At 44.0% G+C, this 18,271-nt stretch overlaps 1 protein-coding gene across 1 annotated transcript in view; it reads right to left on the bottom strand.

The window, feature by feature from the left end:
- The window catches only part of QRSL1 (glutaminyl-tRNA amidotransferase subunit QRSL1), a 97,587-nt gene that overhangs the window by 70,273 nt on the left and 9,043 nt on the right, over positions 1–18,271 (bottom strand). The window contains exons 2-3 of the mRNA XM_082249923.1: positions 12,584–12,743; positions 5,802–5,900 (exon numbers count right to left, since the gene is read on the bottom strand). Of these exons, the coding sequence (XP_082106049.1) occupies positions 5,802–5,900; positions 12,584–12,743 (259 nt within the window). The remainder of the gene's footprint in view (positions 1–5,801; positions 5,901–12,583; positions 12,744–18,271) is intronic.

Here is an 18,271-nt window from a genome sequence, read left to right as displayed (position 1 = left end):
ACTTATCATACTCTTTAATAGCAAAGTCCAAATCAACCAAAAGGGGATAAGGGGACTCTTGGGCATCACCAAATATTGTTATGATGTGTGGTTACAGTCTGGAAGGTCGGGATGTCCACCGGAAGTACTTGCTTTGTTTACTTCCTGTCGTCTCATATCTATGATGCTGCTTCCTGTGCTGATGACAAGGGCATTTCCTGTGTAAGCAGGAAATGATGCTGCTTCCTGTGCTGATGACAAGGGCATTTCCTGTGTAAGCAGAGTATGTATTCCTCTCCCCCACAGGCATAACAGCCAATAGGAAGAGGAAGCGGATGATCTCCACCTACTACTTAATATACAGAATATTGTTATGCCGCATATCTTCTACAAACTTTCATATCATTGCAGCGAAATAGATAGGAGCCTTGAGGAACATTGAAAAAACATTAAAACATACAAACTTTTAATTCCATTGAATTGACCGGGCTACTTAACCCTTTCTAGTGTATGATGGTGTATAATGCTTTTATAAAAAATCATAAAAAAGCTGTGGGGTAACTACTAAGCTTCCCGCCAGCTTGGGTGTATTAAAACACAAAATTCTGAAAGAAAAATGAATAAAAATTCCTACCAAAAGTGGAATTGGAATTTAAAATAGTATACTCAAAAAATAAAATAAAATCAATATTAAAAAGGAGGAAAACGTTTTTTGATTTGAATTTCTTCAAAACTAGCTATTAGAATGTGGAAGAAGATCCTAGTCACAAATGTTGTAGCTCCATGCAGAGACCCACACACTTCTAACTAATAGAGGAAACATGAAGGAAATGGGTCAAATTTCCAGTAAAGGGAGCATGGGACATAAATGTCAGCTGTTATTAATAAACGCATTTATGTCCCATTCAATGTTGTGTCCTAGGGGCTTGTAACTTCTGAGCTCATAGATCCAGAAGGTTTCCCTTCTGGAAATTGCTCTTTTCATATTACTCCCCCGCCAGTGGGGTTGATACTTCTCGATTACAATAATCTTCAGTTTGCCCGGATTTTTATGGTGGTGGGTGGCAAAATGTTTCGAAAGACTGTGACCAGGGAAACCTTTCCGAATATTGGCCAGATGTTCGCCTATTCGGATGTTGGCAGTCCTAATCGTCCTCCCCACATATTGCTTCCCACATTCACAGGTGACCAGATACACTACCCCTTTGGTGTGACAGGTGATAAAATCCCTAATGGGGTAGCTCTTTCCTGTGGTGGTAGAGGTAAATTGCTTGGTCTTAATGGTAGTAGCATTTAGACAGATATTACACCTCCGACACGGGAAGTATCCTTGAAGGTTAGGGAAAAATTTAGGAGTTGCAGGTTTTTCAACGGGATTCCTAGCTATAATTTGTTTTAGGTTCTTAGCCTTTCGGTAGATCATTGTTGGTTTGGATGGAAGCGAAGGACCCAATAACGGATCTTGTTGTAAGATTCCCCAGTGCTTCCGAAATATGTGATTCAGCCATCGATAGTGGCTGGAGAATTGAGTTGTGAAGGCAAACTCAAATTTTCCCATAGCATCTTTTGATTTATCTTTCTCCCTAGGGACAGATAATTCGGATTGTTTGAGAGTTGCAATTTCACGTATCTCTCCTTCTAATTCATTCCGGTCATATCCCTTCTCAATAAACCGATTCTTCAAAAGCTGAGCTTGTGTTTTGAAGTCTTCATCTTCCGTACAGTTGCGTCTAATTCTCCTGAATTGCCCTTTGGGCACAGATTTTAACCACATGGGGTGATGGCAACTGTCGATGGAGATGAAGCCATTTCGGTCTGTCGGTTTTTGGTATGAGCTGGTAATGAATCTTTCTCCTTTCCTCCATATCACAAGGTCAAGGTAGCTTATAGAGGTGGTACTCCATTGGTAGGAGAAACGTATACCCCAGTTGTTGCAATTTAGCTTCCCCATGAACTGGTGTAAGCTTGCTTCCTCTCCTTTCCATATGATTAGGGCGTCGTCAATGTAACGCCGCCACATCACTAGCTCGTTAGTTTTCTCCGCAAAGATGTTCCTATTTTCCCATAGAGCCATGAACAGGTTGGCGAGGCTGGGGGCAAATTTGGCCCCCATAGCCACGCCAGTCCGCTGTAGGTAGAATTGTTGATTATGGTAAAAATAGTTGTGTTCCATACCAAATTGGAGAAGTTCTAAAATGAATTTCTTCTGATTTAACGGGATGTGATAATCTTGGTCTAAAAAGGTGCTGACAGCCTCGTAGCCTAACTCGTGGGGAATAACGGTATATAATGAGGCCACATCGGCTGTGACCATTATCACATTCCCTGGAACTTGGAGTTCAGTGATCTCTTGGATACACTGGGTGGTATCCTTCAGGAACGCCGGTGTCTCCTGAACTAACGGCTGGAGGAAATGGTCCACATACTTCCCTATCCGGGATGTGACCGAGTCAATGCCACTAACTATCGGTCTCCCCGGTGGCTTTACGAGGCTCTTGTGGACCTTTGGTAGGTAGTATATGGTAGGAATTCGAGGTGCAAGAGGTATTAGGTGTTCTTTCTCCTTTTTACTTAAAATGCCATCCTTATGACCTTTGGACACAATGCGTTCTAACTGCTTTTTATAGCTCCAGGTAGGGTCCTTCTTTAGGATTTCATATGTCCTTCTATCAGACAACAAATTGTCCATTTCCTCCATGTAGTCCTCTTTCTTTAATAGGACTGTACCCCCGCCTTTGTCCGCTGGGCGGATCACCAAATCCTTTTTATCACATAGAGCTTTAATACCATTCCATAGATCTTTTTGTGGTTTAATGGAAGCATCTTTTTGTTCCAACTCCTTGAGAATAACATCTCTGAAGATCTTGATATGGTGGCTGGATTTCCCAGGGGGGTTAAAGAGGGAAGCATTCCTCAGATTAGTAGGTATACATGTAGGCTGTTTGTAAGAAACATAGTTTCTCTCGTGGGCCTTGTCGAGGAAATGACGTTTGATGTTGAGTTTTCTAATATATTTGTGTACGTCCAAAAACGTCTCGAACTTGTTTAAGGATTTTTTGGGGGCAAATTTCAATCCTTTCCCCAGAGTCCGTTTTTCTGAGCTGGTAAGGTCAATCCCACTCAGATTGAAGATGCCTCCTGCCTCTATTTGTTCTTTTTTCTTGGACGTTCCTCCCCTGCAGCCCCTGGTCGTTTTTTTCTTTTGGCTTTGGCAGAGCCCCGGCCTAAAAAACCCCGCGGTTTGGTGCTGATGGGGGTTTGCGATTGCTCTGGGTACTCATTTATCCATTCCTCCTCCTCATCTTGGTTGTCCCTAAGAGACTCATACCTATTTTCCACAGGAGGGTAAAAATTCCTCGGGGTTTGAGGGGTTGCTGGGTAATAATCAGAATGCTCCCTGGGACCTCTTCTTGGAGATCTGGACCTGGATCTTCTATAGTATCCTTCATAGTCTGACTCCCTTCTCCTTCTTTCTCCCCTAGGGTGTTCGTATGCGGCATTCTCATACCTATTCCTACTTTCATCTTTTCTGGACTTCCTTTTGGGCTGATGTCCAGATGGCTGTTCTCTCAGGGGTTTAAATTTCTTGATATTGTTACTGGGACCTTTCCGCTCTGTAGCCCTCTTTAGGGAAGTCCCTGAAGTAACATTCCCACTGGTGCTTGCGACTGGTTCAGCAATGCTGATTTGTCTTGACCTTTCTTCCGCCACTTCCATTTCTGAAGGGTTGGTAACAGCTCCTTCAGTTGGAGTTTCGGATACTAAATTAAGTTCCCATTTGAAGACTTTAGACGTATTATAGTCTTCCAGGTCCCGGAAATATTTTTTCCTCTTTTTAATTTTCTGTTCTTCTTCTTCCATAGCGAGAATTTCTCTTAACTCTTGATTGTAAACCTTATATGCTTCCTCTTGCATAAAGGGAGTTAGTTTCTCTTTGATCTCTAGAATCTCTTTATTTAGCCTAATAACTTTTTTCCTCCTCTTGTCAATTAAAAAATTTAAAAGACTCATCCCAGCTCCGTTGAAAAATTGGAACCATTCTTGGATCTCAGGTTCTCCCTGGTCAGGATTGATGTTCCACCTCAAGCTCCTTGGGACCATCTTCTCCTGGACGTATTTCTCCAGGAAGACGATGTCCCAGGATGCATGAAGTTCAGATACCATGATGTTTTTGAGGCGCATAAAAATGCCTCTGAGATCAGTGGGGTCAGTGATGGTTTTCACAAACACATCCTCCACCGTTAATTTTCTGGTGCTATGATATTCAAAGATGTCCATGGTAGTGGAATCTGCTGCACTTTGAAAAAATTAAAAAAGAATGTGGTGGGTAGGAAAGTGCGCTGATTCAATATAGGGTGTGCTGCTACCTTAGAGTGTATGTTGTAGAATAGGTAAAGAAATCAGGTGCGCTGCCCTAGTGCATATGTGCAACATACAAAATGATGTAAACAAATAATGCAATAATAATGCAAAAAAATGAAAACGTATGCAAATCGTGTAAAACAAAAAATGTCCAGAAGGTGACTAGTGATACACCAATGTGCAATAAACGTCCATATTATAAGTCCATAAATAAAGTGCAAAAAATGGTGACAAAAACTTCCAGCTTGGGGAAAGGTGAACTGTGATTGGAAGGTGCAAAGTCCCACCACCAGCTTGGCCTCTTACCAGAAGTTAAACGTTAAGGGCATATATGAATATGACCGCTCCAAAGGTCATGCAGCCAGGTAGAAAAGTTCCCAGAAATACAGAAGGCACTCTGACACACTCGTGCTCCCTAGACTCTTACCGGACAAAAGCCAAACAAGAAGCCTGGTTCTATGGTGATGAGTGGTCCTGCCGGGGGTTACTGGACTCTAGGATGGCTGATGTAGTTGCTTGTGTCCAAGAGGAACAGACCCAGTCAGAAAGCCTGACGAAAGAAGATCCTGCCAGAGGTGGCTAGACTCTGATTGGCTGCTATAACTCCTTAGTCTGGTCGACCTCAATAATAGGGGACACAACAGAGGGGACCGCAATGGTGCATTACCAACAGTAGATTTTTATTAAAACAAATGGTTGCACTTACAGTTGTGAAGACAATAATAGCGAGTTCCCTCACGGAGGAGCTGTATGGCGGGGTCCGCCTGCAGTGCGGACCGCTGCCTGGTCTAGATGTGATGACGCGGCGCCTCCTCTCTGACGCGTTTCTCCCGATAGGGCATCCACTTAGATAGGAGGTAGAGCCAGCGCCATCACTACCGCCATTATATATGCCCTGTAGCAAGTACTTCCGGGGTTCGGGACCCTCCCCTTCTTACCTGTAGACTGGCCACTTATCATACTCTTTAATAGCAAAGTCCAAATCAACCAAAAGGGGATAAGGGGACTCTTGGGCATCACCAAATATTGTTATGATGTGTGGTTACAGTCTGGAAGGTCGGGATGTCCACCGGAAGTACTTGCTTTGTTTACTTCCTGTCGTCTCATATCTATGATGCTGCTTCCTGTGCTGATGACAATACAGTACATACAGTATATCAATATCAGTAAGTTATATATACACTGGTACATAAGGCAAGTACTACACGGTAATTCCTTGATAGGTAGATAACTAAGGAGCATAATCACCCTAGTAAGTGGGGTGTAACATAGGCAATCGTCTAACTTTGCATAGGATGAAGTTTCAATGGTATGCTTATACCAGCAACATAGGAAACATTGAATGGCATTCATCTGAAGAGAGGGTAATGTTAATTATGAAAAGGACATTAAAGTTTTAGGAACAACAGCATGTTACAAGATCATATGTGAACAAATTCCCAGAAGAGGCAATAATTTACCTTTCAGCATTTGTGATGCACATGTTGTCTCTATATTGGTAGTGCTAAAGTTGTCTTTAACTGCAACTGGGATGCCGTCTAATTCCCCAAGGGGCCTGCCTGCAAAGAAATACAAATGTCATTTTCAGCCAAAAAAACAAACAAACATGACATGGGTTTGTAAGCAAGACATGGCAAACTCCATGTATGTGATATATCTATAGTGCAGCATCCACATGATTAAACTGATCTGGACTCCTTTTTTGTAGTGATAGAATACTAAAAAGGGCTTTTATTAGTTTGTAGTTCTGCTTAAGAAACAGAAAATGTACTGTACATATCTTTTCTAATCAGCTTCTTTTTAAAGACAAGTGGCCTGAGAGATACTATTTTTGAGAACTTAACACATTCAATCAGACATTGAAGATGGATCCTTCCTCTCCTGGTTCCCCACAGTACAGATTCCTCTGCATCCCTTTCCTGCAAACTGCCAGGCTCCTTCACTCTACTCCCTCCCACCAGCTTCAGCTGCTGCTGGGGAGCTACAAGGGGATTGAATTCTAAAGAAGGATCCTTTTCCCCTCTGCCCTGATCCCCCCTATCGTGGTGGTTCCCCCATGGAACAGATCTTGTGGCACCCCTTCCATGCAGTGCTGCTAGCCAGCTTCCCCTCCTTTCCCTCCCAATGGCTGCAGCTGCTTTTGCTGCTGGGGCCATATGGGGGGGATCAGGTTAAGGATGGAGAGCAGGGGGTGCTGGTAAACATGTTTACAAGCCTCTTCCTTTCCTGAAAAAACAAAGTAAGCTATTGGCACCGATCGCTCCTGCATTCATTCTTCCCCAGGCACAGTAAACTGTTGTTTACTATGCTTTTGTTTGTGTCCTGTTCATTCATCTGCAGCACAGCTGATGCTGCAGAGAAAAAAAAATTGGGCAACTTTGTCACCAGTCCCTTTCTCTGTTCAAAAAATGAGACATCAGGGATCTGTTTAGACCCCTGATATTTCACCAAAGGCCCCCCCAACATGGGCTGTTAAAAATGTAAACTAAATAAATCAATATTAAAAAAAAAGAAGGACTTGTTCACACATACTTTCCTGTTTGAAGTACGATCCCCATTCAAATCACTCTTCAGAGAGAATTTGATAAGCTGTATCATCGCCTCACCACCCGTTTTAACCCTTCAACCTCGCAAAAGCCTACCGCAACTGCTTGCATTGCACTCAGCTGCATGCCATTTGCAGGGCAGCTCCATTCAACTGAAAAAGTTGTGTACCGCAGGAGTCAAATTCCTGCTGTGGCCGCGGCATTTGTGCACCCCCATGTGCTCCCTCTGTAGCTAAAGGGGGTAGCTGTAGGAAGGAAGGGGGGCATAAAAGCACATCTCCATGGTATTTTACCATCCCAATAACCTTACATATGAACAAGCCCTAAGAGTTCATTCCCACAGGTATTCTGACCATATGCGAGTGGTTTGTTAATGTAGCAGGACACGCCTGTTACTCTATGGGCACGCATCGACTGTCCGAACATAGTCGCAATTCCCTATTTGACTACGGGAGGGCGAGTGGCCCCAGATGCATACTGTCTGTGTTCAGGGTTATACACCTGCACCCCCCTCATCTGCCAATTAGGACCTACAGCTGTGTTCGTACAGCTACTGTGCCCTGATAGAGTAACATAGGATGCCTGAACACAGCTCCAGGAGGCTCCAGCCACATAAACAAACCCTGATTCACACTGTACAGGACACAGAACTCATATGAATGAACCCCAAAGACCTCATTCACACACAGAGCTTTATTTATTAATTCAATACAGCTTTATAATTTAGATTTAGCAGGAGTTTTGGAAGTTATGTTGTGCATGTGTGTGCTAATAATGATTTTAGTGCATTTTTAGCAAAAATATCATTTTAATATTTTCAGGGTTTGGGCCTGTCAGGTAGACTGTATAGGGCCACGTGATTTGTAACAGCAGCCCTGACTACAACCTTTGAATTAACCACACAAAGTGAGTCATTGTAGATACACAAAAAGCATAAGGCTTTACCTAAAAGAATGGTGCAAGGAACAAGAATGTACAGCAAGCCATACCCCATTGAAAATTGATTTCCATCGTCAGAATGGTTAAAAATGAACTCTGGGCAAAAAGCCTATGTGTTTAAAAATGACTCACAAAAACACATTCCAGAATTAAAAGGTGTCCCTGCATATGTAGCCAGGTGCTTGGCTAAGAAGAGAGAGTGATAGAAACACTGACTGCAGCTGGTTTCTGTAGCTGCTGCTCGGCGATGTGAACTGGTTAGGGAGAGCAGGGAGAGAGAATAGCAAAAGTTCAAGACAGGTGGAGACAGGCAGCACTGCACTGTGGGAACTGTAATTCAGAGGACAGAGACTCTACGGTAATCAGGAGCTTGTCAAGTGCATTTCCCAGAGACAGGCTGCCAGTAGGACGAGAAAGGGCAGCATTTTCTCAGGCTTTATGGGACATGGCTTCCTTTTGCCGTGAGAGAGACTGGAGGGTGCACATTGCTGTCCAGTGAGCACCATGACTACTGCATATCACTGTTTGAGCAGGATCCAGAGCACTGAGTTTGGGGGTGCCGACAGCCAGAGTCACCTGGGTGCAGAGCAGAGAATGGACTAATCGCTGTATGTGACCAGATGGTGGGCTGTTGGTAACTAGTAGCATTATTGCTACCTGCAGGCTCCACTGGGACTATTCTCATGTACGCCAATGGTACCATTGGGCCCGAACGCTAGCTGGCTGAAGAGTAAGGACTACAGACTGTCCCTTTGCAGCTGTTACACAGAGATCTTCACCTACTGCTTATGCTAAGAGGTACCTCTTAGGTGACAATGCATAATATCCTAGCCTTTCTTCTAGAGTGCACTCTAGACTAGTTATACTATTATTCACATTGCAGTTAATGCTTATTTTGCTGACTTTGTTGAGTTAATTCCAGTCTAGTGGTACAGAACTCTATTCTAAGACTGTGTCTAAACCTGCTTTCTGTGTGTCCATTTATGCTCAAACCACCATTTATTCGAACCTGTACCAATAAGAACATTGAGTTCACAGACCACTAAACGTTCTTGTTTCTATTTCCTGGTGATAATTCACAGCCGAGTTAAAGGTATCTATACACATGTTCTTAAATGTGCTTATAGCAACTTTCATTCAACCTGGTGTGTTAGAGGGACTGAGATTGTTCTTGAATTTGAAGTGCAAAATAGAGACCCCCAAATTACCAAGCGGCTCCAGTGAGGGTAATGCAACAAAAAAAAAAAAAAAAAAAAAGGAAAAAAAAATGAAATACTTACCTCTCCTGCTGCTCACACCATTGAAATAATCCAGTGAAGAAAAATCAACCCTTGAGGATGCTGCAGAAAGCAGTACTTTTGGGGGTGCCAAAACCTCTGTGTTCCCTGCTGTACTCACTGTTACCAAAGCATAGCAGAGCACAAAGATGACTGGTACTACCAAAAATATTTGGATTTGACATTTTGTTTTGTTTAACAATGCCTATGTACAGGCCTTTTTCATAGCACAGCCAGGAAGATTGTTCTGCCATGTCATGGATCACCTTCATGCTCAGTGGACAGAGGTCATAATAATCCCTTATCCAATGAGTAGGCTGGAGATATAGATGTGACAAATAAACCTGCACTGTTTAACCAGTAAATGTGTGACTCACCTGCCTAGTTATGCAGTGCAACAAAGATGTGCAAATCTCAAGCTGTATTGAATTTCAAATCCTTGGATAGCTACAGAAGTTCCTGTCAGGTCAAAGTATTTTCAAGTTCTGCTTTAAGAGTATACTGAAGTTGCTATACGTTACTTTTCTTTGCATATCACCTATTTATTTGGCCCTGATTTACTGAATAAGCCTGATATGGTGTACCTATATTTTTCTTTAATCCTGTTTCGCTTGACTTTCTGCCCGAATGACCTTCCTTCTCTAAATTCACTAAGCAGGTTAAAGGGTTACTAAACCCAGGACCCTGCATTCACTATATCTGGTCTAGCACAGTACACGGTAATGCAATAGATTTAATAAATATAAACTGCTAAATACATTTTCTCATCAGCAGTATATAGCAGTCTTATGACTTCTATCAGTTCCTGGGGAAAGATTGTAGGAGGAGTTATACTGCACTGAGCTGTCCTATCAGGATCTGGGACCCCTGACCCTTTGTCTGGACAGTGCTGATTAGCCCTGTGCTGATCACATGCACTCTCCCAAGAAAAAAACAAAACAAAAATGTGTCTAGCATAACACACCAAATTGAGCATGTGCATCCTGACTCCAGTAGCTTTGTCTTATCTGGGATTGTTTTGGAGTCAGTGGAAAGAGGAAGGATGGAAGTCAGAAGCAGGATCTGTGCATACAGGATCAAACCTTTACACAATGCAGAGTAATGATTAACCCCTTAGGTTCCATAGTCAGTATAACAAGCATGCTTTACTGCATATATGCTTTACTGCATATACACACTGATTTTACAGTGGTGGGTTTAGGAACACTTTAAACAGCAAAACTAGCCTGAATAGTGGAGATCATGTCTCTTGGATTCCTAACAATCAGCTGTTTTATGGCTGTGAAAGAACTTCTCTCCATTCTTCAGAAAAATGTAGCTCCGGTCCTGAAACCCCATTGCTTTCAATAGGATTCTGAGGCCAAAGCCAAGTAATTCTATTAGTTAGGCAGCTACTAGTACTGCAACCGTTTGGGTGCTGCTTTGTCACTGCTAGTAAACTATTAATATATATATTGTAACAAGTGTGCATAGAGAATAAGAGAAAACAATGTGCTCTATATGTAGAGAACAGATTTTTTTTATAACTAATACTTCATACTACCCTTTGAAATTTTCCATATATTGTCATGTTACAAACACAAACGTCAATGTATTTTATTGGGATTTTATGTGATAGACGAACACAAAGTGGCAAATAATTGTGAAGTTGAACTAAATGATTTTCAAATTTGTTTACAAATAAATATCTGAAAAGTGTGACGTGCATTTGTATTCAGCTCCCTATACTCTGATACCCATAACTAAAATCTAGTAGAATCAATTGCCTTCAGAAGTCACCTAATTAGTAAATAGAGCCCACCTGTGTGTAATTTAATCTCAGTATAAATAAAGCTGTTCTGGGAAGCCCTCAGAGGTTTGCTAGAGAACGTTAGTGCACAAACAGCATCATGAAGGTCAGGTCAAGGAACACACCATAAACCCTTTCCCTTTTTCTGTCTACCTACAGTGCATACACTCAAGTTTCCTGACAGTAACAACAATTTCGGGGACAGTACATTGCCACACTAAAACAGGACATGCCTGAAAAAAAAAAAGGACATTCTTGGCAAAAATTATTACTTTAAAAAAGCTGTGTGCTTAGCATGCTGGCAGGAAATCTTGTGTAAAAGTCTTGTCCATACATTGTGCGCATGTAGCATATGTGCACAGTTACATTTGTACATACTAAAAGATGCCCTACTGGCCGTTGTTGCCACTCAGTGCCAACATCAACAAAGTGTGTGATTACAGAGTATTGACGTTTGTACTTTGGTCCTGAACAAGTCGTTTCTGCTGAGCCAGGGAGGAGCTTCACATGTTCCGCCTCTCTTTTCCCAACGCTGTCCTGCTCCTCTGTGCTCAAACTTTCATCAAAAGATGGTCAAAGCAGGTGGGGGGTGGACGTCCGTGAACAGCAAGTCCAATCCATTGCTGACTTGTGATCTGTCAAGGATGCTTAGCAAGGCAGAACCGTGTTATTGTTGCTCACCACTCCATTCCCTGCCTCTCTCTCTCTCGACCTTCAGCCTACATAGCCTGTGAAGTTTACAGCAGTGTTTTTCTACTCATTCTTACAATGTGCTTGCCATAAATGGAAAGAAAGGGAAGGCAGCAGGGAACAGCAACACTGATCTGCTGCCTTGCTCAGTGCTGCTAGGATCATATTGTTGCCTGGAACCAGACAGTGCTGAACAAGGCAACAATACAATGATGTGCCTGTCTACTCACCATCCCCTACCTTGCTCTCCTGACATTCAGCCCATTATGCCAGTGTTGTTGAAGAGGAGTAAGTAGAGAGCAGCAATACTGCTATTCTGCTGGTAAGATCATGCAAATGCCCAGTTCCTAAAATAACTTAACAGTGCAAAGGAATAGGGATATGGTGCTTTGGCTTATTATTTCTATAGGGGCATGGAGTTGATCTTTAACTCATTTACTTAACAAAATGTTTACAAAAAAAATTATATTAACAAGAACTACAACAAAGTCAATATCACTGTCACAGTGGGCCTAGTATCAAGAAAGACAGGATTGAGCAGGGAAAAGAAACATTGCTGTTCTGCTGCACTTGCAACAGTGTCAGGGTATCAGGGTGACAACACATTACATTTTGCAAATATTATAAATACTAGCAAGATGCTACATTGATGACAGGGGAATCTCTCCTTCCCTGTCACTTCTCATAGTCCTGTCCACATTAGCTCTGATATGCACTTTATGTGTACAGGAAGACATGATGGAGAACCCCTCCAACCCCTCCCAATGACTCCAGTTAGTGATAATTCTGTTGGAGACTTTGTTGACATCACAGGGATTAGAACTTCAAATATCTCTAAATGGAGCTTCCTTTTGGGGTCAGAGACAGAGCTATAGATATTTTTGTTGCTGAGAATTTGGCTTTGCTAAAAAAAAAAGAAATGATGAAAAATGAGCAATCCTGCCTTTTGCACTCTGCTTTTCTCAATCAATACTAGTTGTTCACCTTCTAAGGAACTATACCTTGTCTGAAGCGTTTTTCTGCCTCAGCGGCTTGCTTAAGAGCAACTTCTTCAGTTACATTTATGTAAGCATTAAGAAATCTGGTTTCCTTGATGGACGACAGACATTTCTGGCACAATTCTATAGGGCTCAGTTGTCCATGCCTTAAGGCAGCAGCTGCCTGTGAATGAGTAAAAACAAGAACTAAAATCATCTGCAAAAACACAAAAAACAACACACACAAGTTATGTAAAGAACAGAATGAACAAAATCAGCGACACTAATAATTCCAAGCCGCAGCACTGCCTGTGGAGCAATGTGCAGACTCCTAATTTACAATGGGCCTTTCCTCAGGAGTGGTTAATCTCAGTGGTGTAGGAAACAACAGTGGCATATGGGTATGGGAATGAAACCACAGTGAGTAGCAGGGGATATGGGAATCCAACATTCTTGGAAATGTTAAGTGCTGAAGAGTCTGATTGAGGCTACAGCACTTGAACAGAGTAAAGGTCTCTTGAATAAAGACATGGGCCACTGGAGGAGGGAGTATTATACCTTTTCTTTTGCAGGAAACAGTCATTAACATTTTTTAGGTGACTGATAAGTTTGCTTTAAAGGCATATTTTCATGGGGAAATCATGGAGGCTGCTTTTACTTCAGAAAATGCTAACTTTTTAAAGTTAAAGTTTTGAAGCCAGGTGGTCAGAATAACAGCCAGGCAACCATCATTTTCTTAAGGCGGTCAGCACTGCCAGCCCCATCATTTTATTAAAATACTGTGCACCACCATACTGGGTAAATTATACATGTTCAAATATTTGTGTAAATGGTGAAGCAGCACTAAAATCTAACCCAATGTTAAGCTATCTTACAACGGAGAGGGAGACTTTGGCCAGAACAAGGATGAACTGAGCAGTGCTGTAAGGCGGTGCCAACCTTGACAGCTCAGAATGCAAGCTACATATCTTATTAATACTACTACCTCAAGGGGCCTTTGAAGTGGAAATACTAATGATCAGGCTACAAACTCAGCCCCCATGTCACCCTAACCATTCTTCGTGAGTTATTAGTTGTTTAACATTCTTGTATACTATTTCTTCTTTTCCAGCTTTTCTAGAAGTGCTAGGGTCATACTTCCCTGCACTGTGCAGTGGTTTTGCACAGAGCAGCCACAATCCTCCTCTTCTTGGTTCCCTTGTCATCAATTCTGACCCTTCACCCCACCCCCAATAGCTCCTACTGCTATCTCTAAGGCAATGAGGAGGGAGAGAGCATTGACAGTCCCTTCACTCTCATGCACAGCACTGGACTGAGACTGGGCTCAGGTAAGTACACTGCTCAAAAAAGTAAAGGAACACTTTAAAAACACATCAGATCTCAATGGCAAAAAATATCATGCTTGATATCCATACTGATATGGACCGGGTAATGTGCTAGGAATGAAAGGATGCCACATCGTTTGATGGAAATAAAATTATCAACCTACAGCGGGCTGAATTCAAAGACACCCCGAAAATCAAAGTGAAAAAATGATATAGTCCATTTTGCTGAAATTTCATTGCAGCAACTCAAAATGATATTCAGTAGTTGGTATGGCCCCCACATGCTTGCATGCATGCCTGACATCGGGGCATGCTCCTAATGAGGTGTCCTGGGGTATTTCCTCCCAGATATGGACCAGGGCATCACTGAGCTCCTAAACACACTGAGGTGCAACCTGGAGGTGTCAGATGGACCGAAAAACATAATGTACCAGAGGTGTTCTAGTGGATTTAGGTCAGGTGAGCGTAAGGGCCATTTAACCACTTGCCGACTGCGCACAGTATATTTATTGCGGCAGTCGGCCCCAGCCAGGCAGAGTGACGTAGGTCTACGTCGCTACTTCCTGCCGGTCCTGTGCGCGCTCCCGCGCGTGCCCGCCGACACCGATGGCTCGATTGGGTTCAGAACCGATCAGTCATCAGGTCCAGGCCAATCATTTTTGGTCTGGACCTGTTGATCGGTCCTGCCCAATCAGATCATCCTCTAAGCCTGTGAAATGTAAACACAGGCTTAGAGGAGATGTGCCCTCCCCCCACAACGGTCTTTTTGGATCCAGCGTGAGAGGAGAGCACATCTTACTGCGAGTACTGCACCAAGCACACCCACACACAGGTAGATAGGCACATTTCACCCCCGATCGCCCCCCCGATTAACCCCTACAGCACCTGACACAACACACACTATATACAGCATATAGCAGTTACCTATATACCTGTATAAGTGTGATTTGTGAACAGGTGTAGCACTTGCGACCCCCCCTTTTCCACTTGAATTACCCCCCACCCCCCCTAATAAAGATTTGAGCCCCTGATCTCCCCTGACCCCCCCCTGATCACCGCTAGTTAACCCCTACACCCTCTGTCACATCAGCACTAATACAAACGCAATATACGGTGTTATTGTATATTTGTATTAGTGTCATTGTGATCAGAATTAGCACAGGCGACTAAGTTTCTGTCCCAAGAAGGTTTAGGGTCCCCGCCACCCGCCCAATAAAGATTTAAGCCCCTGACCCCCCCCATCACCCCTACACCCCCTGCCATAACACACACCGTATACAGTATATAGCATTTTGCTATATACCTGTATAAGTGTGATTTGTGGTCAGGTCTAGCGCTTGCGACCCCCCTTTTTCCACTTGAATTACCCGCCACCCCCCCCTAATAAAGATTTAAGCCCCTGATCCCCTCCTGATCACCGCTAGTTAACCCCTACACCCTCTGTCACATCAGCACTAATTCAAACGTAATATACAGTGTTTTTGTATTTTTGTATTAGTGTCATTGTGATCAGAATTAGCGCAGGCGACTAAGTTTCTGTCCCAAGGAGGTTTAGGGTCCCCGCCACCCGCCCAATAAAGATTTAATCCCCTGATCCCCCCCTGATCACCCCTACACCCCCTGCCACAACACACTGTATACAGTATATAGCATTTTCTATATACCCGTATAAGTGTGACTTGTGACCAGGTTTAGCGCTTGCCACCGTTCCTTTCATCCTTAGGATACCCGCCACCCCCTTCCAATAAAGATTTAAACCCCTGATCCCCCCCTGATCACATCCCGTTAACCCCTACACCCTCTGTCACATTAGCACTAATACACACATAATATACTGTTTTTACTGTATTTTGTATTAGTGTCATTGTGACTTGAGGTTGCGCTAGCTAGCTAGTTTCTTTCCCAAAGGAGGTTTAGGGTCCCGCCACCCCCCCCCCCAGATCCCCAGCACATAGTTTAGAAGTAACCCCTCACATAGTTTAGAAGATTACCACACACGCACACACGCACATACACTTCCATTTCTAGTATAGTGTTTGAACAGATCAATATCTGATCTGATCAGAACTATACTAGCGCCCCCATAGTTTAGGGTTCCCAAAACGCGGTGTTTGCACGATCAGCACTGATTCCGGCCAGCACCTGCGTTTAACCCTTTCACCCAGGCAAGTGTAGTAATCAATAGATTACTGTCACTTGCAAAAAAACACAAGACACAAAACCGCTGTGTTAGCAGAGTCAGGCCTGATCCCTGCTAGCATTAGCAGTTTTTTTGGTAGCGCTTGAAATAATCTTCGACAACCAGGTGCTTTTATTACCTGTGAGTCGCATCACTGTACGGGTAAATTTAGTTACCAAAATGACCAAACGTTCGTACAGAGATGAAGAGCTTATCAGTTTTATGCTGACCGAGTCATCTGATAGCGAAGGGGAAGCTACAATGACCGAATTAGTGTCAGTATATGAACCTGATGACAGCAGCGGCTCCCTGACAGATAGCTCCGACGACAGATGGGTCCCTGTTAGACCCAGGCGTACCCGACCCCATTCTGAAGTTGTTGAGATGCAGGAATCGCAGGGTGCTCGTATGGAGCAGAGTGTGGTTACTAGTGCCGCTCATTTTTCTGGCGACCTGGCAAGCGCCAGCGGCCTAGTACAACCTGGACCTAGTACAACCAGCACTGCAGTAAGACCTGGTGACGTGGCGAGTCCCCTAAGTGCAGTTGAAGCTGGTGCGGTGGCTAGCACAAGTAGTGGCCCGCAGCCACCGCGTATTCGTAGACAGGCCCGTAGAGCCCATAGTGCCCTCCCTGATGCGCTGGCATATCCTAATTGGCAACCCACCGATACTACAGCGCCAGTACTTCCCCCCATTCACCGCCCAACCTGGAATCCACGTAGAGACAGCTGGTTTTACGCCCCTAAACTTTTATGAGCTGTTCTTCACGGAAGATCTTTACAGATCGATTGTGGATCAATCAAATTTATATGCACAACAGTTCATCGCCGCCAACCCAAATTCACACCTTGCCAGACAATTCGGCTGGAAACCTATAACGGTTTCCGAATTTAAGATCTTTCTGGGCCTTTCCCTCCACATGGGCATAACTAAACAGAGTGAATTGCGGCTATATTGGTCCACTAGCCCAGTTCACCATATGCGCATGTACTCTGCCTCCATGTCCAGGGGGAGATACGAGCAAATTCTGCGATTCATGCATTTCAGCGACAATGAAATCTGTCGTCCTCGGGGAGACCCTGAATACGATCGGCTCCACAAAATTCGGCCCCTCATAGACCACTTCAATCAGCGGTTTGCAGCCTTGTTTACCCCCGAACAAGTTGTCTGCGTTGACGAGTCCCTGATTAAATTTACTGGCCGCCTTGCTATGAAACAGTACCTCCCCAGCAAGCGTGCCAAGTACGGGGTCAAACTGTATAAATTGTGTGACAGGGCCACAGGCTATACAGTTAGTTTCTGGGTCTATGAGGGAAAAGATAGCTGTGTGGAGCCCCCCAACTGCCCAGACTACATAGGGAGCAGCGGTAAGATCGTTTGGGACTTGGTGTCACCCTTATCCGGAAAGGGGTACCATTTGTACGTGGACAACTTTTATACAAGCGTGCCACTATTTAGTCACCTTCTCGATTTACAAATTGGCGCATGTGGCACCGTGCGACCTAATCGCCGGGGCTTCCCCCAACGGCTTGTAAATTCCCGTCTTAGTCGGGGGGCGAGAGCCTGCTTGAAAACGGACAAATTGCTTGCGGTGAAGTGGAAGGATACACGGGATGTTTATGTTCTGTCCTCCCTTCACGCAGACACGACGATCCAAATCACTACGGCAACTGGCGTTGTGGAGAAACCCCTCTGTGTCCACGAATATAACCTTAACATGGGAGGGGTGGACCTTAACGACCAGCTTTTGGCGCCGTATTTAGTTGCCCGTAAAGCCAGACGCTGGTACAAAAAAGTGTCTGTTTACCTTTACCAATTGGCTATGCTGAACGCCTTTGTCCTATACAGGGCGTCAGGACGAACTGGATCTTTCCGGGAATTCCAGGAAGAGATCATCCTTGCCTACCTGTACCCAGGAGGCATGCCTGCCCAACTTCCCCTTCCAGATGCAGTGAGCCGGCTGCATGAGAGGCATTTTCCTTATGTCCTCCCGAGTACCCCTACCCAAAGATACCCCCAAAAAAGATGTCGTGTCTGTAGCAGGCGCGGATTTAGGCGTGACACCCGTTATTATTGTCCCAAATGTCCTGACCAACCTGGTCTCTGCATCGGGGAATGTTTCGAGCGCTACCATACACTAGTGGAGTATTAGCGTAGGGTACAGCACGACACAGTGTAGGGCACACAAACACAGGGTCTCGAAAGATG

This window comes from Pelophylax lessonae, assembly GCF_965119305.1.
Source record: "Pelophylax lessonae genome assembly, chromosome: 3".
NCBI lineage: Eukaryota > Metazoa > Chordata > Amphibia > Anura > Ranidae > Pelophylax > Pelophylax lessonae.
Note: the sequence above shows the minus strand (reverse complement) of the source record. Positions and strands in the feature narration are given on the sequence as shown.